This window comes from Bombina bombina, chromosome 1 (genome assembly GCF_027579735.1).
Source record: "Bombina bombina isolate aBomBom1 chromosome 1, aBomBom1.pri, whole genome shotgun sequence".
NCBI classification, from domain to species: Eukaryota; Metazoa; Chordata; class Amphibia; order Anura; family Bombinatoridae; genus Bombina; species Bombina bombina.
Genome location: NC_069499.1, coordinates 1,187,455,626 through 1,187,478,784, shown reverse-complemented (window position 1 = coordinate 1,187,478,784; position 23,159 = coordinate 1,187,455,626). Strand labels below are relative to the sequence as shown.

At 39.9% G+C, this 23,159-nt stretch overlaps 1 protein-coding gene across 2 annotated transcripts in view; it reads left to right on the top strand.

Annotated features, from left to right (window-relative positions):
* ADAM11 (ADAM metallopeptidase domain 11) overlaps positions 1–23,159 on the top strand; it is a 615,610-nt gene that overhangs the window by 123,976 nt on the left and 468,475 nt on the right. For both annotated transcript variants that reach the window (XM_053699946.1, XM_053699947.1), the window contains exon 4: positions 16,709–16,772. In XM_053699946.1, the coding sequence (XP_053555921.1) occupies positions 16,709–16,772 (64 nt within the window). The remainder of the gene's footprint in view (positions 1–16,708; positions 16,773–23,159) is intronic.

Here is a 23,159-nt window from a genome sequence, read left to right as displayed (position 1 = left end):
TTAATGGCCTCCACAGTCAGCAAATCTCAATCCAATAGAGCACCTTTGGGATGTGTTGGACAGGGAGATTTGCATCATGGATGTGCAGCCGACAAATCTGCAGCAACTGCATGATGCTATCATGTCAATATGGACCAAAATGTCTGAAGAATGTTTCCAACACCTTGTTGAATCTATGCCACGAAGAATTAAGGCAGTTCTGAAGGCAAAAGGGAGTCTAACCCAGTATTATCAAGGTGTACCTTAGAAAGTAGTGGCTGGCTAGTGTATGTGTAATATATATACATAGAGTGTGTGTGTGTGTGTGTGTATATGTATATATATATATATATATATATATATATATATATATATATATATATATATATATATATTATATATATATAAATATATATATAGAAATAGAAGGCACTCTCTGGTCTTTTAATGGCTATTAAAGCTGTGTAAACTCCTCCCCCAGTGAGAACAATTGCGCCAAAACTGTAGTCATTGCAACCCTCAGTATGCAAAGCAAAATAACTGTCCATATACATCATAATGACTTTCAAATATCCAAGGACAATATGTGAACTCAAAAGACACACATTGAATATTAAGTGCTGTCAAATGCTTAAACATCTGTTTCATCTTGTGTGTAAAAGTGAAAAAATGTGTGATACAAACAACTATTTGATACAAACAACTATTAAAAACAGAGTCTATCGCTACATAACTGAAAGATCTTTATAAGATCCATGAGAAAATGTTTTATCTACAGGCTAGTATCTGAAAAGATTTCACTATTTGAAAATTACATAATTTCCTTATTAATACATTTTACTGATGTGTACCCAGCTTAAAATGATTGCGCATATAAATACAGATTGCTACTTGCACATAGGGGATCGATCTGTATGATATCCGTGGAAACTAAACTCCAAGCTGGATATAGTGATTACCTGGAAATGGACTACAATCTAGAATCAAAATGTTGCTATGTATATGTCTAAGGCTGCGTTCGGGCAGCGATCCAAGCGAACTGGGACTCGCTTGGAGCGTTTTCTTCACACTTGCAAGTAAGAGACTGGGTGTTTTTTGAGCTCTCTGCTGACGTACTGTAAGTCCCAGCGCTTCCAGCATGCTGGAAAAGCTGGGACATTTCAGAGCAAGCTCAGATGCTTGGCAACATGGCAGCTTCCACACACGTGTTGCTGTGGAGGCTGCCATGTTTTTATAAGCAGCAGAGGAAGGACAGGTGAGGCAGATAAGCCTGACAGCAGCATTTAGTACAGGGCAAAGTGGAGATAGGTTAAGTAACCTATCTCCACTTTGCCCTGTACTAAATGATGCTGTCAGGCTGATCCTGTGTTGTGCCGAGAATAGTTTCCCCAGTGTTTCTGGCTTCTCCTACCTCTCAGCAAACATCGGAACTCTGACCCACCTCCATTCAGTTGCTCTCAGCTCAGCCCCTGTAGCTTAACCTGCCCCATATGAGTGATGGGAGCTGCAACCCTTATATCTTTATTTATTATTAGTTGAATGGGCCAGGATAAGCTACAGGGGCTGAGCTGAGAGCAGCTGAATGGAGGTGGGTCGGAGTTCTGATGTTTGCCGAGAGGCAGGGTAACCAGAAACACAGGGGAAACCATTCTCGGCGTAACAGTGTTGTGTAACAATGCTACAAGGGAGCTTAGAAAAAATATTCACATGCGCAAAGTCCATTATTGTGCAGCAGAACCCTTTGCGCATGCGAACGTTTTTTCTAAGCTCCCTTGCTTGGGACGTCACCTAGCGCCACGTCATCACTGGAAGTGAAGTGCCTCCACTAGCTCCTGAGCGCTACCCGGACGCGGCCTAAGAGTAGACTGTTTACTTACTCTCCAACTCGTGGTCCTACACGCCATGCACTCAGGCTCTCACTGACATGTGGGTGTCACACTATCAGACCGTGTCTCCTGTGACTGGCCCTCTGACGCCATAGTCTAGGGACCAGCCAGAATGTTTACATGCCATTATCATAGAGATCAACCGGCATAGGAGCAAGGCTGATAAATTCCGGACTAGCATGTTGCTACAATGAAGCGAGTCCCATATTAATTAACCTCTTAAGGACATATGACGGAATTTTTCCGTCATAAAACAATTGAGCAAACTGAAAGCTGTGTCCTTAAAGGGTTAAACAAATACATAAAGTCAGTGTAAATAACAATCAAAAATATAAACATCTAAAGTAAATATGGTTACACCATTATAAGAGGCATAGAGGCTGGTGATAGCCACCAAAACACACACATATATATATATATATATATATATATATATATATATATATATATATAAATATATATAAAATGTGCACACTCAGACATACTAGTCAGTATTACTAGTAAAAATTTAAGTGGCAAAAATTCAATAGTTTGAGACTATTGCAGATCGAGGCCAAGCGGATGTTCAAACTGAACACTCTTCGGCCCAAGGGTTTGAATGTCATCTTGGATTGGCATTGTTTCTTATAACGTGCCGCCTATAACATGCACATGCTTCTTAAATATGTTTAATATGTTTCCTGACTTTAGTTGATCTCTATGAAGAACGGCATGTAAACATTTTGGCTGGTCCCTAGACTATGACATCAGAGGGCGAGTCATAGGAGACACGGTATGATAGTGTGACACCCACATGTCAGTGAGAGCCTGAGTGCATGGCGTGTAGGACCACGCGTTGGAGAGCAAGTACACAGTGTACTCTTAGACATATACATAGCAACATATTGATTCTAGATTGTAGTCCATTTCCATGTAATCACTATGTCCAGCTTGGAGTTTAGTTTCCACAGATATTATACAGATCGATCCCCTATGTGAAATTAGCAGTCTGCATTTATATGCGTAATTAATGTGCAAATATTGGGTACACATCAGTAAAATGTATTAACAAGGAAATGTATGCAATTTTCCAATAGTTAAATCTTTTCAAATACTAGCCTGTAGATAAAACATATTTCTCTTGTAAGATGTATCGAGTCCACGGATTCATCCATACTTGTGGGTTATTCTCCTTCCTTACAGGAAGTGGCAAAGAGAGCACCCACAGCAGAGCTGTCTATATAGCTCCTCCCTTAGCTCCACCCCCAGTCATTCTCTTTGCCTACTCTAAGTACTAGGAAGGGTAAAGTGAGTGTGGTGACAAAAATGTTAGTTTTTATTTTCTCAAGCAAAAGTTTGTTGTTTTAAATGGTACCGGTGTGTACTATTTACTCTCTGGCAGAAAAGGGATGAAGATTTCTGCAAGGAGGATGATGATCTTAGCACTTTGTAACTAAGATCCACTGCTGTTCTCACAAGGGCTGAAGAGTACAGGAAAACTTCAGTTGGGGGAACGGTTTGCAGGCTAAACTGCATTGAGGTATGTTCAGACTATTTATTTCTAGACAGACTGTGTTAATTCTAGAAAGGGCTGGCAATATCCCCATGTATTCAGACACTTAGTAGGAATCCCAGCTTGCATGAAGGGCTCATTAGTTACTGGTGACACTGATAGGAAAAATTGTTTTTGTTTTTTATAAAAAAAATGCAAATATAACGTTTTTTGAGGGACTTTAAGGGGTCATTGTGGCTTGTTTAAGGGTTATTAACCCACATGGCTAGTTTAAGAAACACTCTGTTGTGTTTCTTTTAGGCCCCATAACATCGAGTGAGGTGGGAGGGGCCTATTTTCGCGCCTCAGTTGCGCAGTTTCTTTTCCTCAGAGACATCCAGCTGCTTCTCCAGAGGTTTCTACTGTGTTTGAGGGCTGTAAAGAAGTTTTTTTCCCCCCACAAATCGTTCCTAAAGGGCAGGTAGGTGCCACAGCAGAGCTTGTGGCAAGGTGCTGAACGTTTTCTTACCGGTTTTTGACGTTTTGTCAATCCGGTTTTTACATTAAGGGGTTAATTGTTTATTTGCATAGCTGTGCAAAGTTACTAAGGCTTTATGATGCTACTGTAAAATTTTCGTTGAGTTTACTGCTTTTTTACACTGTTTTGCAGAGTTTGTGCAGCTTTTTTTCTCTTAAAGGCACAGTACCGTTTTTTTCTAAGTGTTATTTGCTTTGATTAAAGTGTTTTCCAAGCTTGCTTGTTACATTACTAGCCTGTTTAACATGTCTGACACCAAGGAAAATCCTTGTTCAATGTGTTTAAAAGCCATTGTGGAACCCCCTCTTAGAATGTGTCCCACTTGCACCGATATGTCTATAAATTATAAAGAGCATATTTTAGCACTTAAAAATATTGCAATAGATGATTCTCAGACAGAAGGAAATGAGGGTTTAACATCTAGCTCTCCCCAAGTGTCACAACCAGTAACGCCCGCACAAGTGACGCCTAGTACCTCTAGTGCGTCAAATTCATTTACTTTACAAGACATGGCCACAGTTATGAATACAACCCTCACAGAGGTTTTATCCAAACTGCCTGGTTTACAAGGAAAACGTGACAGCTCTGGGTTAAGAACAAATGCTGAGCCGTCTGACACTTTAGTAGCCGTATCCGATATACCCTCACAATGTTCTGAAGTAGGGGTAAGGGATTTGTTATCTGAGGGAGAAATTTCTGATTCAGGAAAGACGCTCCCTCAGACAGATTCTGATATGACGGCCTTTAAATTTAAGCTTGAACACCTCCGCTTATTGCTCAGGGAGGTATTAGCGACTCTAGATGATTGTGACCCTATAGTGGTCCCAGAGAAATTGTGTAAAATGGTTAAATACTTAGAGGTTCCTGTTTACACTGATGTTTTTCCAGTCCCTAAGAGGATTGTGAATATTGTTACTAAGAAGTGGGATAGACCAGGTATTCCGTTCGCTCCCCCTCCTGTTTTTAAGAAAATGTTTCCCATATCTGACACCATGCGGGACTCGTGGCAGACAGTTCCTAAGGTGGAGGGAGCTATTTCTACTCTGGCTAAGTGTACAACTATACCTATCGAAGACAGTTGTGCTTTCAAAGATCCTATGGATAAAAAATTAGAGGGTCTCCTGAAGAAAATGTTTGTTCATCAAGGTTTTCTTCTCCAACCTATTGTGTGCATTGTTCCTGTAACTACTGCAGCTGCTTTCTGGTTCGAGGCTCTAGAAGAGGCTCTTCAGATGGAGACTCCATTAGAGGATATTAGGGACAGAATTAAGGCCCTTAAGTTGGCTAATTCTTTGATTACAGATGCCGTTTTCCAACTGGCTAAATTAGCGGCAAAGAATTCAGGTTTTGCCATTTTAGCATGCAGGGCGTTATGGCTTAAGTCCTGGTCTGCTGATGTGTCATCAAAATCTAAACTTATGAACATCCCTTTCAAAGGAAAGACCCTATTCGGGCCTGAACTGAAAGAGATTATTTTAGACATCACTGGAGGGAAAGGCCATGCCCTCCCTCAGGATAGAACAAATAAAATGAGGACCAAACAAAATAATTTTCGTTCCTTTCGGAACTTCAAGGGTGGTCCCGCTTCAGCTTCCCCTGCTGCAAAGCAGGAGGGGAATTTTGCCCAATCCAAGTCAGTCTGGAGACCTAACCAGGCTTGGAACAAGAGTAAACAGGCCAAGAAGCCTGCAGCTGCCTCTAAGACAGCATGAAGGGGTAGCCCCCGATCCGGGACCGGATCTAGTAGGGGGCAGACTCTCTCTCTTCGATCAGGCTTGGACAAGAGATGTTCACGATTCCTGGGCCTTAGAAATTGTGTCCCAGGGATATCTTCTGGACTTCAAAGACTCTCCCCCAAGGGGGAGATTTCACATTTCTCAATTGTCTGCAAACCAGACAAAGAGAGAGGCGTTCTTACACTGTGTAGAAGACCTACATACCATGGGAGTAATCCGCCCAGTTCGAAAAGCGGAACAAGGGCTAGGGTTTTACTCAAACCTGTTTGTGGTTCCCAAAAAATAGGGAACTTTCAGACCAATCTTGGATCTCAAAATTCTAAACAAATTCCTCAGAGTACCATCATTCCAGATGGAGACTATCCGGACTATTCTACCGTTGATCCAGGAGGGTCAATATATGACTACCGTGGACTTAAAGGATGCATATCTACACATCCCTATTCACAGGGATCATCATCAATTCCTCAGATTCGCCTTTCTGGACAGGCTTTACCAGTTTGTGGCCCTTCCCTTAGGGTTGGCCAAGGCTCCCAGAATTTTCACAAAGGTGCTAGGGTCCCTTTTGGTGGTTCTAAGACCGCGGGGCATAGCAGTGGCGCCTTATCTAGACGACATCTTGATTCAGGCGTCGACTTTCCAGCTAGCCAAGTCTCACACAGATATCGTGTTGGCTTTTCTGAGATCTCACGGGTGGAAGGTGAACATGAAAAAGAGTTCTCTCTTCCCTCTCACAAGAGTTTCTTTCCTAGGGACTCTGATAGACTCAGTAGAAATGAAAATATTTCGGACGGAGGTCAGAAAATCAAAGTTCTTAACCACTTGCCGAGCTCTTCATTGCATTCCTCAGCCATCAGTGGCTCAGTGTATAGAGGTAATCGGACTCATGGTAGCGGCAATGGACATAGTTCCTTTTGCCCGCCTACACCTCAGACCACTGCAACTATGCATGCTCAAACAGTGGAATGGGGATTATGCAGATTTATCTCCTCAACTGCATCTGGACCAGGAGACCAGAGATTCTCTTCTCTGGTGGTTGTCTCAGGACCACCTGTCTCAGGGAATGTGTTTCCGCAGGCCGGAGTGGCTCATAGTAATGACAGATGCCAGCCTGCTAGGCTGGGGTGCAGTCTGGAACTCTCTGAAAGCACAGTGCTTATGGTCTCGGGAGGAAACTCTACTCCCGATAAACATTCTAGCACTGAGAGCGATATTCAATGCGCTCCAGGCATGGCCTCAGCTAGCTGTGGCCAAATTCATCAGATTTCAGTCGGACAACATCACGACTGTTGCTTATATCAATCATCAAGGAGGAATCCCCAGGCGATACTGATAGATGCTTTAGCAGTGCCCTGGTCCTTCAATCTGGCCTATGTATTTCCATCGTTTCCTCTCCTCCCACGTCTGGTTGCCAAAATCAAGCAGGAGAGAGCTTCGGTTATTCTGATAGCACCTGCGTGGCCACGCAGGACTTGGTATGCAGACCTAGTGGACATGTCATTGGTTCCACCATGGACTCTGCCAATGAGGCAGGACCTTCTAATCCAAGGTCCATTCACGCATCCAAATCTAATTTCTCTACGTCTGACTGCTTGGAGATTGAACGCCTGATTCTATCAAAGCGTGGTTTCTCTGAGTCGGTCATTGATACCCTGATTCAAGCTAGAAAGCCTGTCACCAGGAAGATTTATCATAAGATTTGGCGCAAATATTTTTATTGGTGTGAATCCAAGGGTTACTCATGGAGTAAGATTAGGATTCCTAGAATATTGTCCTTTCTCCAAGAAGGATTGGAGAAGGGATTATCAGGTAGTTCCTCAAAAGGACAAATATCTGCTTTGTCTATTCTTTTACACAAACGTCTGGCAGATGTCCCAGACGTTCAAGCATTTAGTCAGGCCTTGGTCAGGATCAAGCCTGTATTTAAACCTGTTGCTCCACCATGGAGCCTAAACTTAGTTCTTAAAGTTCTTCAAGGGGTTCCGTTTGAACCTATGCATTCCATAGATATTAAGCTTCTATCTTGGAAAATTTTGTTTTTAGTAGCTATCTCTTCGGCTCGAAGAGTTTCTGAGTTATCTGCTTTACAGTGTAACTCACCTTACCTTGTTTTCCATGCAGATAAGGTGGTTTTGCGTGCCAAACCTGGTTTTCTTCCTAAGGTTGTTTCCAATAGGAATATCAATCAGGAGATTGTTGTTCCTTCACTGTGTCCTAATCCTTCATCAAAGAAGGAACGTCTGTTGCACAATCTTGATGTGGTTCGTGCTTTAAAGTTCTACTTACAAGCAACTAAAGATTTCCGTCAAACATCTTCATTGTTTGTTGTTTATTCTGGTAAACGGAGAGGTCAAAAGGCTACGGCTACCTCTCTTTCCTTTTGGCTGAAAAGCATCATCCGTTTGGCTTATGAGACTGCTGGCCAGCAGCCTCCTGAAAGAATTACTGCTCATTCTACTAGAGCAGTGGCTTCCACATGGGCTTTTACAAATGAGGCTTCTTTTGAACAGATTTGTAAGGCGGCGACTTGGTCTTCGCTTCATACTTTCTTTCATGTAATTAGCAAGAGTCCATGAGCTAGTGACGTATGGGATATACATTCCTACCAGGAGGGGCAAAGTTTCCCAAACCTCAAAATGCCTATAAATACACCCCTCACCACACCCACAATTCAGTTTTACAAACTTTGCCTCCGATGGAGGTGGTGAAGTAAGTTTGTGCTAGATTCTACGTTGATATGCGCTCCGCAGCAAGTTGGAGCCCAGTTTTCCTCTCAGCGTGCAGTGAATGTCAGAGGGATGTGAGGAGAGTATTGCCTATTTGAATGCAGTGATCTCCTTCTACGGGGTCTATTTCATAGGTTCTCTGTTATCGGTCGTAGAGATTCATCTCTTACCTCCCTTTTCAGATTGACGATATACTCTTATATATACCATTACCTCTGCTGATTCTCGTTTCAGTACTGGTTTGGCTATCTGCTATATGTAGATGAGTGTCCTGGGGTAAGTAAGTCTTATTTTCTGTGACACTCCTAGCTATGGTTGGGCACTTTGTTTATAAAGTTCTAAATATATTTATTCAAACATTTATTTGCCTTGACTCAGAATGTTCAACTTTCCTTATTTTCAGACAGTCAGTTTCATATTTGGGATAATGCATTTTAATTTAACATTTTTCTTACCTTAAAATTTGACTTTTTCCCTGTGGGCTGTTAGGCTCGCGGGGGCTGAAAATGCTTCATTTTATTGCGTCATTCTTGGCGCGGACTTTTTTGGCGCAAAAATTCTATTTCCGTTTCCGGCGTCATACGTGTCGCCGGAAGTTGCGTCATTTTTTGACGTTATTTTGCGCCAAAAATGTCGGCGTTCCGGACGTGGCGTCATTTTTGGCGCCAGAAAGCATGTGGGCGTCTTATTTGGCGCGAAAAAATATGGGCGTCGCTTTTGTCTCCACATTATTTAAGTCTCATTTTTTATTGCTTCTGGTTGCTAGAAGCTTGTTCTTTGGCATTTTTTCCCATTCCTGAAACTGTCATTTAAGGAATTTGATCAATTTTGCTTTATATATATGTTGTTTTTTCTCTTACATATTGCAAGATGTCTCACGTTGCATCTGAGTCAGAAGATACTACAGGAAAATCGCTGTCAAGTGCTGAATCTACCAAAGCTAAGTGTATCTGCTGTAAACTTTTGGTAGCTATTCCTCCAGCTGTTGTTTGTATTGATTGTCATGACAAACTTGTTAAAGCAGATAATATTTCCTTTAGTAAAGTACCATTGCCTGTTGCAGTTCCTTCAACATCTAAGGTGCAGAATGTTCCTGATAATATAAGAGATTTTGTTTCTGAATCCATAAAGAAGGCTATGTCTGTTATTTCTCCTTCTAGTAAACGTAAAAAATCTTTTAAAACTTCTCTCCCTACAGATGAATTTTTAAATGAACATCATCATTCTGATGATTCCTCTGGTTCAGAGGATTCTGTCTCAGAGGTTGATGCTGATAAATCTTCATATTTATTTAAAATGGAATTTATTCGTTCTTTACTTAAAGAAGTACTAATTGCTTTAGAAATAGAGGATTCTGATCCTCTTGATACTAATTCTAAACGTTTAGATAAGGTATTTAAAGCTCCTGTGGTTATTCCAGAAGTTTTTCCTGTTCCTAATGCTATTTCTGCAGTAATTTCCAAAGAATGGGATAATTTGGGTAATTCATTTACTCCTTCTAAACGTTTTAAGCAATTATATCCTGTGCCGTCTGACAGATTAGAATTTTGGGACAAGATCCCTAAAGTTGATGGGGCTATTTCTACCCTTGCTAAACGTACTACTATTCCTACGTCAGATGGTACTTCGTTTAAGGATCCTCTAGATAGGAAAATTGAATCCTTTCTAAGAAAAGCTTATCTGTGTTCAGGTAATCTTCTTAGACCTGCTATATCTTTGGCTGATGTTGCTGCAGCTTCAACTTTTTGGTTGGAAACTTTAGCGCAACAAGTAACACATCGTGATTCTCATGATATTATTATTCTTCTTCAGCATGCTAATAATTTTATCTGTGATGCCATTTTTGATATTATCAGAGTTGATGTCAGGTTTATGTCTCTAGCTATTTTAGCTAGAAGAGCTTTATGGCTTAAAACTTGGAATGCTGATATGGCTTCTAAATCAACTTTACTTTCCATTTCTTTCCAGGGTAACAAATTATTTGGTTCTCAGTTGGATTCCATTATTTCAACTGTTACTGGTGGGAAAGGAACTTTTTTACCACAGGATAAAAAATCTAAAGGTAAAAACAGGGCTAATAATCGTTTTCGTTCCTTTCGTTTCAACAAAGAACAAAAGCCTGATCCTTCATCCTCAGGAGCAGTTTCAGTTTGGAGACCATCTCCAGTCTGGAATAAATCCAAGCCAGCTAGAAAGGCAAAGCCTGCTTCTAAGTCCACATGAAGGTGCGGCCCTCATTCCAGCTCAGCTGGTAGGGGGCAGGTTACGTTTTTTCAAGGAAATTTGGATCAATTCTGTTCACAATCTTTGGATTCAGAGCATTGTTTCAGAAGGGTACAGAATTGGTTTCAAGTTGAGACCTCCTGCAAAGAGATTTTTTCTTTCCCGTGTCCCAGTGAATCCAGTAAAAGCTCAAGCATTTCTGAAATGTGTTTCAGATCTAGAGTTGACTGGAGTAATTATGCCAGTTCGAGTTCCGGAACAGGGGATGGGGTTTTATTCAAATCTCTTCATTGTACCAAAGAAGGAGAATTCTTTCAGACCAGTTCTGGATCTAAAAATATTGAATCGTTATGTAAGGATACCAACGTTCAAGATGGTAACTGTAAGGACTATCTTACCTTTTGTTCAGCAAGGGAATTATATGTCCACAATAGATTTACAGGATGCATATCTGCATATTCCGATTCATCCAGATCATTATCAGTTCCTGAGATTCTCGTTTCTGGACAAGCATTACCAATTTGTGGCTCTGCCGTTTGGCCTAGCTACAGCTCCAAGAATTTTTACAAAGGTTCTCGGTGCCCTGCTGTCTGTAATCAGAGAACAGGGTATTGTGGTATTTCCTTATTTGGACGATATCTTGGTACTTGCTCAGTCTTTACATTTAGCAGAATCTCATACGAATCGACTTGTGTTGTTTCTTCAAGATCATGGTTGGAGGATCAATTTACCAAAAAGTTCTTTGATTCCTCAGACAAGGGTAACCTTTCTGGGTTTCCAGATGGATTCAGTGTCCATGACTCTGTCTTTAACAGACAAGAGACGTCTAAAGTTGATTGCAGCTTGTCGAAACCTTCAGTCACAATCATTCCCTTCGGTAGCCTTATGCATGGAAATTCTAGGTCTTATGACTGCTGCATCGGACGCGATCCCCTTTGCTCGTTTTCACATGCGACCTCTTCAGCTCTGTATGCTGAAGCAATGGTGCAAGGATTACACGAAGATATCTCAATTAATATCTTTAAAACCGATTGTTCGACACTCTCTAACATGGTGGACAGATCACCATAGTTTAATTCAGGGGGCTTCTTTTGTGCTTCCGACCTGGACTGTAATTTCAACAGATGCAAGTCTCACAGGTTGGGGAGCTGTGTGGGGATCTCTGACGGCACAAGGAGTTTGGGAATCTCAGGAGGTGAGATTACCGATCAATATTTTGGAACTCCGTGCAATTTTCAGAGCTCTTCAGTTTTGGCCTCTTCTGAAGAGAGAATCGTTCATTTGTTTTCAGACAGACAATGTCACAACTGTGGCATACATCAATCATCAAGGAGGGACTCACAGTCCTCTGGCTATGAAAGAAGTATCTCGAATTTTGGTTTGGGCGGAATCCAGCTCCTGTCTAATCTCTGCGGTTCATATCCCAGGTGTAGACAATTGGGAAGCGGATTATCTCAGTCACCAAACGTTGCATCCGGGCGAATGGTCTCTTCACCCAGAGGTATTTCTTCAGATTGTTCAAATGTGGGAATTTCCAGAAATAGATCTGATGGCATCCCATCTAAACAAGAAACTTCCCAGGTATCTGTCCAGATCCCGGGATCCTCAGGCGGAGGCAGTGGATGCATTATCACTTCCTTGGAAGTATCATCCTGCCTATATCTTTCCGCCTCTAGTTCTTCTTCCAAGAGTAATCTCCAAGATTCTGAAGGAATGCTCGTTTGTTCTGCTGGTAGCTCCGGCATGGCCTCACAGGTTATGGTATGCGGATCTTGTCCGGATGGCCTCTTGCCAACCGTGGACTCTTCCGTTAAGACCAGACCTTCTGTCACAAGGTCCTTTTTTCCATCAGGATCTGAAATCCTTAAATTTAAAGGTATGGAGATTGAACGCTTGATTCTTGGTCAAAGAGGTTTCTCTGACTCTGTGATTAATACTATGTTACAGGCTCGTAAATCTGTATCTCGAGAGATATATTATAGAGTCTGGAAGAGTTATATTTCTTGGTGTCTTTCTCATCATTTTTCCTGGCATTCTTTTAGAATACCGAGAATTTTACAGTTTCTTCAGGATGGTTTAGATAAGGGTTTGTCCGCAAGTTCTTTGAAAGGACAAATCTCTGCTCTTTCTGTTCTTTTTCACAGAAAGATTGCTATTCTTCCTGATATTCATTGTTTTGTACAAGCTTTGGTTCGTATAAAACCTGTCATTAAGTCAATTTCTCCTCCTTGGAGTTTGAATTTGGTTCTGGGAGCTCTTCAAGCTCCTCCGTTTGAACCTATGCATTCATTGGACATTAAATTACTTTCTTGGAAAGTTTTGTTCCTTTTGGCCATCTCTTCTGCCAGAAGAGTTTCTGAATTATCTGCTCTTTCTTGTGAGTCTCCTTTTCTGATTTTTCATCAGGATAAGGCGGTGTTGCGAACTTCTTTTGAATTTTTACCTAAAGTTGTGAATTCCAACAACATTAGTAGAGAAATTGTGGTTCCTTCATTATGTCCTAATCCTAAGAATTCTAAGGAGAAATCGTTGCATTCTTTGGATGTTGTTAGAGCTTTGAAATATTATGTTGAAGCTACGAAATCTTTTCGTAAGACTTCTAGTCTATTTGTTATCTTTTCCGGTTCTAGAAAAGGCCAGAAAGCTTCTGCCATTTCTTTGGCATCTTGGTTGAAATCTTTAATTCATCTTGCCTATGTTGAGTCGGGTAAAACTCCGCCTCAGAGAATTACAGCTCATTCTACTAGGTCAGTTTCTACTTCCTGGGCGTTTAGGAATGAAGCTTCGGTTGACCAGATCTGCAAAGCAGCAACTTGGTCCTCTTTGCATACTTTTACTAAATTCTACCATTTTGATGTATTTTCTTCTTCTGAAGCAGTTTTTGGTAGAAAAGTACTTCAGGCAGCGGTTTCAGTTTGAATCTTCTGCTTATGTTTTTCGTTAAACTTTATTTTGGGTGTGGATTATTTTCAGCAGGAATTGGCTGTCTTTATTTTATCCCTCCCTCTCTAGTGACTCTTGTGTGGAAAGATCCACATCTTGGGTAGTCATTATCCCATACGTCACTAGCTCATGGACTCTTGCTAATTACATGAAAGAAAACATAATTTATGTAAGAACTTACCTGATAAATTCATTTCTTTCATATTAGCAAGAGTCCATGAGGCCCGCCCTTTTTTTGTGGTGGTTATGATTTTGTATAAAGCACAATTATTCCAATTCCTTATTTTATATGCTTTCGCACTTTTTTATCACCCCACTTCTTGGCTATTCGTTAAACTGAATTGTGGGTGTGGTGAGGGGTGTATTTATAGGCATTTTGAGGTTTGGGAAACTTTGCCCCTCCTGGTAGGAATGTATATCCCATACGTCACTAGCTCATGGACTCTTGCTAATATGAAAGAAATGAATTTATCAGGTAAGTTCTTACATAAATTATGTTTTTTCCAAATTTTCCAAATTCGATACTTTTGCTTCTTCGTAGGCTATTTTTGGGAGAGAGTTTCTACAAGCAGTGGTGCCTTCCGTTTAAGGTACCTGTCTTGTCCCTCCCTTCATCCGTGTCCTAAAGCTTTGGTATTGGTATCACACAAGTATGGATGAATCCGTGGACTCGATACATCTTTAAAGAGAAAACATAATTTATGCTTACCTGATAAATTTATTTCTCTTGTGATGTATCAAGTCCACGGCCCGCCCTGTTTATTTAAGACAGGCAGTATATTTTTATTTAAAAAACTTCAGTCACCACTGCACCCTATAGTTTCTCCTTTTTCTTCATAGCCTTTGGTTGAATGACTGGGGGTGGAGCTAAGGGAGGAGCTATATAGACAGCTCTGCTGTGGGTGCTCTCTTTGCCACTTCCTGTAAGGAAGGAGAATATCCCACAAGTATGGATGAATCCGTGGACTCGATACATCACAAGAGAAATAAATTTATCAGGTAAGCATAAATTATGTTTTTCTCATGGATCTTATATAGATCTTTCAGTCATGTAGCGATAGTCTGTTTTTAATAGTTGTTTGTATCAAATAGTTGTTTGTATCACAAATTGTTTCACTTTTACACGCAAGGTGAAACAGATGTTTAAGCATTTGACAGCACTTAATATTAAATGTGTGTCTTTTGAATTCATATATTGTTCTTGGATATTTAAAATTTGAATGTCATTATGATGTATATGCACAGTTATTTTGCCATGACTACAGTTTTGGCGCAATTTTTCTTACTGGGGGGAGGGGTTTACACAGCTTAAATAGCCATTTGTGATTATTATTTGTTTGTCTGAGGAAGGGGAGTGTCCCCCCGAAACGTTACACTTGTTTCAGTAAACTACCATTGTTAAAAGATCAGAGAGTGCCTTCTATTTCCATATACTGTATATTGAACCGCTGGCACCCTGGTAGGTGAAAATAAGGTGAGTGTTCTTTCTTTGGATATATATATATATATATATGTGTGTGTGTGTGTGTATATATATATATATATATATATATATATATGTGTGTGTATGTGTATATATATGTATATATGTGTTTATATATATATATATATATATGTGTATGTATATATATATATATATATATATGTGTGTGTGTGTGTATGTATGTATATATATATATGTGTGTGTGTGTGTGTGTGTGTGTATGTATGTATGTGTATATATATATATATATATATATATATATATATATATGTGTGTGTGTGTATATATATATATATATATATATATAATGTGTGTGTATGTATATATATATATATATATATATATATATATATATAGTTTGCTAATATATATGGCCTTGGGACAGATCCTCTTCACTATAACCTTGCTGTTTTGCGTGCATCGCCTTTTTTGGGCAGGCTTTGTTTTCGCACATCAGCCTCTGGCTTATGCGTGTCGGGTTTTCGCATGTCAGGTTAGCACACGTCCCTTTAGTCTTCTATAGTTTTCCAACGCACCGGTTTATGCCTGTTGGGTTAGCGCATGTCCCTAGTATAGTATTCCTATAGTTTTTGCATACAAAATCTCCTTTTAAGTTGTCATTTTTTGGGTGCCCACATGGATTTAATATTTATTCCCTCTGTTTTGTTTTTGATTCTTCTGAAGCAGCCTTTGGTAGAAAGGTTCTTCTGGCATACACACACACACACACACACACACACACACACACACACACACACACACACACATATATATAATATGGTTTGTGGATTTCATTTCTCTTTCTGTTATTACTTGTGAACTCCACAGCGTCGGTATAATTTATGCTTGCCTGATAAAATAATTTCTTTCATGGTGGTGAGATTCCACAAGACCCCATCCTTGTGTTTTGCCGGGGTTAGTTTTTTCTTCAGCACATAATTTTCCCTGCTCCTTTTTTGGCTCTTATTACTTTTTCTTACCTCATTTGCTCGGCTATACGTTAGACTGAGGTATTTGTGAGGTGGGAGTGGTTTTATAGTTCTCTTTGGGTTTGGGAATCTTTGCCTCCTCCGAGTGGTAGAGAAGAGTAATTCCCAAGAGTAAAGGATTGTGGACTTTAACGACCATGAAAGAAATTAATTTATCAGGTAAGCATAATTTTTGTAAATTTTTTTTTACAGTAGGTGATACAATCTATATAATGTGACCAATAAAAAATGTTTTTAAATCTCCTTAAAGGGACAGTCTACTTGAAAATTTGTATTGTTTCAAAAGATAGATATTCCTTTTATTACCCATTCCCCAGTTTTGCATAACTAGCACTGTTATATTAATATACTTTTTACCCCTACAATTACCTTGTATCTAAGCCTTCCCCCTAATCTCAGTTCTTTTGACAGACTTGTATTTTCGCCAATCAGTGCTAACTCCACGGGAGTGAGCACAATGTTATGACATACATGAACTTGCTCTGTCTAACTGTGAAATACTATCAAAATGCACTGAGATAAGAGGCGGCCTTCAACAGCTTAGAAATCAGTTTATGAACCTACCTAGGTTTAGCTTTTAACAAAGAATACCATGATTACAAAGTACATTTGATGATAAAAGTAAATTGGAAAGTTGTTTACATTTGCATGCCCTCTCTGAATCATGAAAGCTTAATTTTGACTGACTGTCCCTTTAATAATGTTTGGTGAAACTTTTTTTTTTTCCCACCTAGTCATTTATTTTCATCTGGTTATGTGGAGAGACATTACAGTGATCACAACAACGTAGCTGTAACGGTGAGTAGGTCAAATGAAACACACAGGAGAAAGGGTAAGATTTCTATGAAGAGATATATGAAGCCACAAGAACATGAAGGATACATTTAGCTATAGAAGGATATACAGGGAGTGGTTACATAGGGCAACATTTTCTCCAACATAGGTGTGTCCGGTCCACGGCGTCATCCTTACTTGTGGGATATTCTCTTCCCCAACAGGAAATGGCAAAGAGCCCAGCAAAGCTGGTCACATGATCCCTCCTAGGCTCCGCCTTCCCCAGTCATTCTCTTTGCCGTTGTACAGGCAACATCTCCACGGAGATGGCTTAGAGTTTTTTGGTGTTTAAAAAAATATATCTGTTGGTGTGAATCTAAAGGATTCTCATGGAACAAGATAAAAATTCCTAAGATTCTATCCTTTCTTCAAGAAGGTTTGGAGAAAGGATTATCTGCAAGTTCTTTGAAGGGACAGATTTCTGCTTTATCTGTTTTACTTCACAAAAAGCTGGCGGCTGTGCCAGATGTTCAAGCTTTTGTTCAGGCTCTGGTTAGAATCAAGCCTGTTTACAAACCTTTGACTCCTCCTTGGAGTCTCAATTTAGTTCTTTCAGTTCTTCAGGGGGTTCCGTTTGAACCCCTACATTCCGTTGATATCAAGTTATTATCTTGGAAAGTTTTGTTTTTGGTTGCAATTTCTTCTGCTAGAAGAGTTTCAGAGTTATCTGCTCTGCAGTGTTCTCCTCCTTATCTGGTGTTCCATGCAGATAAGGTGGTTTTGCGTACTAAACCTGGTTTTCTTACGAAAGTTGTTTCTAACAAAAATATTAACCAGGAGATAGTCGTGCCTTCTTTGTGTCCGAATCCAGTTTCAAAGAAGGAACGTTTGTTGCACAATTTGGATGTAGTTCGTGCTCTAAAATTCTATTTAGAGGCTACAAAGGATTTCAGACAAACATCTTCCTTGTTTGTTGTTTATTCTGGTAAAAGGAGAGGTCAAAAAGCAACTTCTACCTCTCTCTCTTTTTGGCTTAAAAGCATCATCCGATTGGCTTATGAGACTGCCGGACGGCAGCCTCCTGAAAGAATCACAGCTCATTCCACTAGGGCTGTGGCTTCCACATGGGCCTTCAAGAACGAGGCTTCTGTTGATCAGATATGTAAGGCAGCGACTTGGTCTTCACTGCACACTTTTACCAAATTTTACAAATTTGATACTTTTGCTTCTTCTGAGGCTATTTTTGGGAGAAAGGTTTTGCAAGCCGTGGTGCCTTCCATCTAGGTGACCTGATTTGCACCCTCCCATCATCCGTGTCCTAAAGCTTTGGTATTGGTTCCCACAAGTAAGGATGACGCCGTGGACCGGACACACCTATGTTGGAGAAAACAGAATTTATGTTTACCTGATAAATTACTTTCTCCAACGGTGTGTCCGGTCCACGGCCCTCCCTGGTTTTTTAATCAGGTCTGATGATTTATTTTCTCTAGCTACAGTCACCACGGTATCATATGATTTCTCCTATGCAAATATTCCTCCTTTACGTCGGTCGAATGACTGGGGAAGGCGGAGCCTAGGAGGGATCATGTGACCAGCTTTGCTGGGCTCTTTGCCATTTCCTGTTGGGGAAGAGAATATCCCACAAGTAAGGATGACGCCGTGGACCGGACACACCGTTGGAGAAAGTAATTTATCAGGTAAACATAAATTCTGTTTTTAGCTATATGTTGTAGTTATGTGGTGCATTAAGGGGGAAATGTATATGTTACATTAAAGGGACACTGTACCCAAAAAATTTCTTTTGTGATTCAGATTGAGCATGACATTTTAAGCAACTTTTTGATTTACTCCTATTATCAATTTTTTTTCATTCTCTTGGTATCTTTATTTGAAATGCAAGAATTTAAGTTTAGATGCCGGCCTATTTTTGGTGAACAACCTGGGTTGTCCTTGCCGATTGGTGGATAAATTCATCCACCAATAAAAAAGTGCTGTCTAGAGTACTGAAACCAAAAAAAAGCTTAGATACCTTCTTTTTCAAATAATGATAGCAAGAGAACGAAGAAATATTTATAATAGGAGTAAATTAGAAAGTTGCTTAAAATTGCATGCTCTTTCTGAATTACAAAAGAAAAATTTTGGGTTCAGTGTCCCTTTAAGCAATGTGAAGTCTTATATTGATGGATAATATGAAGCTATAGGAGGATTATAAAGAGGTATTAGAAGCAATAGAGTTTGGCAGGCCATTAGCTTGAGTTAAAGGAAGGATTTATAAAGGGAAATAGGCAGCAGTTATTTGGTGAAATAGATGAAAATATAGAAGCAGGTGGTTCTAGGAGCACAGACTGACATTATAAGAACTTATTTTCTTTCATGTAATTAGCAAGAGTCCATGAGCTAGTGACGTATGGGATATACATTCCTACCAGGAGGGGCAAAGTTTCCCAAACCTTAAAATGCCTATAAATACACCCCTCACCACACCCACAATTCAGTTTTACAAACTTTGCCTCCGATGGAGGTGGTGAAGTAAGTTTGTGCTAGATTCTACGTTGATATGCGCTCCGCAGCAAGTTGGAGCCCGGTTTTCCTCTCAGCGTGCAGTGAATGTCAGAGGGATGTGAGGAGAGTATTGCCTATTTGAATGCAGTGATCTCCTTCTACGGGGTCTATTTCATAGGTTCTCTGTTATCGGTCGTAGAGATTCATCTCTACCTCCCTTTTCAGATCGACGATATACTCTTATATATACCATTACCTCTACTGATTCTCGTTTCAGTACTGGTTTGGCTTTCTACAAACATGTAGATGAGTGTCCTGGGGTAAGTAAATCTTATTTTCTGTGACACTCTAAGCTATGGTTGGGCACTTTGTTTATAAAGTTCTAAATATATGTATTCAAACATTTATTTGCCTTGACTCAGAATGTTCAACATTCCTTATTTTTCAGACAGTCAGTTTCATATTTGGGATAAATGCATTTGTTTCAATCATTTTTTCTTACCTTAAAAAATTTTGACTTTTTCCCTGTGAGCTGTTAGGCTCGCGGGGGCAGAAAATGCTTCATTTTATTGCGTCATTCTTGGCGCGGACTTTTTTGGCGCAAAATTTTTTTTTCTGTTTCCGGCGTAATGACGCCGGAAGTTGCGTCATTTTTTGACGTTTTTTTTGCGTCAAAAATGTCGGCGTTCCGGATGTGGCGTCATTTTTGGCGCCAAAAGCATTTAGGCGCCAAATAATGTGGGCGTCTTTTTTGGCGCTAAAAAATATGGGCGTCATTTTTGTCTCCACATTATTTAAGTCTCATTATTTATTGCTTCTGGTTGCTAGAAGCTTGTTCACTGGCATTTTTTTTTTCCCATTCCTGAAACTGTCATTTAAGGAATTTGATCAATTTTGCTTTATATGTTGTTTTTTTCTTTTACATATTGCAAGATGTTCCACGTTGCAACTGAGTCAGAAGATACTTCAGGAAAATCACTGCCCAGTGCTGGAGCTACCAAGCTAAGTGTATCTGCTATAAACTTTTGGTATCTGTTTCTCCAGCTGTTGTTTGTATTGCATGTCATGTCAAACTTATTAATGCAGATAAAATTTCCTTTAGTACTGTTACATTACCTGTTGCTGTTCCGTCAACATCTAATTTTCAGAGTGTTCCTGATAACATAAGAGATTTTATTTTTTTTAAATCCATTAAGAAGGCTATGTCTGTTATTTCTCCTTCTAGTATACATAAAAGTCTTTTAAAACTTCTCTTTTTTCAGATGAATTTTTAAATGAACATCATCATTCTGATACTGATAATGGTTCTTCTGGTTCAGAGGTTTCTGTCTCAGAGGTTGATGCTGATAAATCTTTGTATTTGTTCAAGATGGAATTTATTCGTTCTTTACTTAAAGAAGTATTATTTGCATTAGAAATAGAGGATTCTGGTCCTCTTGATACTAAATGTAAACGTTTAAATAAGGTTTTTTAAATCTCCTGTAGTTATTCCAGAAGTGTTTAATCTCCCTGATGCTATTTCTGAAGTAATTTCCAGGGAATGGAATAATTTGGGTAATTTATTTACTCCTTCTAGACGTTTAAGCAATTATATCCTGTGCCATCTGACAGATTAGAGTTTTTTGGGACAAAAATCCCTAAGGTTATGGGGCTGTCTCTACTCCTGCTAATGTACTACTATTCCTACGGCAGATAGTACTTCATTTAAGGATCCTTTAGATAGGAAAATTGAATCCTTTCTAAGAAAAGCTTACTTATGTTCAGGTAATCTTCTTAGACCTGCTATATTTTTAGCGGATGTTGCTGCAGCTTCAACTTTTTGGTTAGAAGCTTTAGCGCAACAAGTAACAGATCATAATTTTATAGCATCATTATTATTTTTTCTATAACATGCTAATAATTTTATTGGTAATACCATCTTTTGATATCATTAGAGTTGATGTCAGGTATATGTCTCTAGCTATTTTAGCTAGAAAAGCTTTATGGATTAAACTTGGAATGCTGATATGTCTTCTAAGTCAACTTTGCTTTCCCTTTCTTCCCAGGGTAAATAATCATTTTCGTTCCTTTCCTCACAACAAGGAACAAAAGCCTGATCCTTCATCCTCAGGAGCGGTATCAGTTTGGAAACTATTTCCGGTTTGGAATATATCCAAGCCTTATAGAAACCTATAGCCAGCTCCTAAGTACCTATGAAGGTGCGGCCCTTATTCCAGCTCAGCTGGTATGGGGCAGATTACGTTTTCTTCAAAGAAATTTGGATCAATTCCGTTCTCAATCTCTGGTTTCAGAACATTGTTTCAGAAAGGTACAGAATTGGCTTCAAGTTAAGGCCTCCTGCTAAGAGATTTTTTTTCTTTCCCGTGTCCCAGTTAACACAGCAAAGGCTCAGCATTTCTGAAATGTGTTTCAGATCTAGAGTTGGCTGGAGTAATTATGCCAGTTCCAGTTCTGGAACAGGGGCTGGGGTTTTATTTATCTCTTCATTGTACCAAAGAAGTTCAATTCCTTCAGACCAGTTCCGGATCTATCATTATTGAATCGTTATGTTAGGATACCAACATTCAAGATGGTTAATGTAGGACTATCCTGCCTTTTGTTTAGCAAGGGCATTATATGTCTACAATAGATTTACAGGATGTGTATCTGCATATTCCGATTCATCCAGATCACTTTTAGTGTCTGAGATTCTCTTTTTAGACAAGCATTACCAGTTTTGTGGCTCTACCGTTTGGCCTAGTCTCAGTTCCAAGAATTTTTTTCAAAGGTTCTCGGTGCCCTTCTTTCTGTATTCAGAGAACAGGGTTTTGGTATTTCCTTATTTGGACGATATCTTGGTACTTGCTCAGTCTTCTCATTTTCGAAGAATCTCATACGAATCGACTTGTGTTGTTTCTTCAAGTTCATGGTTGGAGGATCAATTTACCAATCAGTTCATTGATTCCTCAGACAAGGGTAACCTTTTTAGGTTTCTAGATAGATTCAGTGTCTATGACTCTGTCCTTGTCAGACAAGAGAAGTTTAACATTGATATCAGCTTGTCAAAACCTTCAGTCAGAATCATTCCCTTTGGTAGCCTTATGCATGGAAATGTTAGGTCTTAGGACTGCCGCATCAGATGCGATCTCCTTTGCTCGTTTTCACATGCGACCTCTTCAGCTCTGTATGCTGAACCAATGGTGCAGGGATTACTCAAAGATATCTCAATTACTATCTTTAAACCGATTTTACGACACTCTCTGACATGGTGGACAGATCACCATCGTTTAGTTCAGGGGGCTTCTTTGTTCTTCCGACCTGGACTATAATCTCAACAGATGCAAGTCTTACAGGTTGGGGAGCTGTGTGGGGGTATCTGACGGCACAAGGGGTTTGGGAATCTCAGGAGGTGAGATTTCCGATCAATATTTTGGAACTCCGTGCAATTTTCAGAGCTCTTCAGTCTTGGCCTCTTCTGAGGAGAGAGTTGTTCATTTGTTTTCAGATAGACAATGTCACAACTGTGGCATACATCAATCATCAAGGAGGGACTCACAGTCCTCTGGCTATGAAAGAAGTATCTCGAATTTTGGTTTGGGCGGAATCCAGCTCCTGTCTAATCTCTGCGGTTCATATCCCAGGTATGGACAATTGGAAAGCGGATTATCTCAGTCGCCAAACGTTGCACTTGGGCGAATGGTCTCTTCACCCAGAGGTATTTCCTCAGATTGTTCAAATGTGGGAACTCCCAGAAATAGATCTGATGGCTTCTCATCTAAACAAGAAACTTCCCTGGTATCTGTCCGGATCCCGGGATCCTCGGGCGGAGGCAGTGGATGCATTTTTTACTTCCTTGGAAGTATCATCCTGCCTATATCTTTCCGCCTCTAGTTTTTCTTCCAAGAGTAATCTCCAAGATTCTGAAGGAAT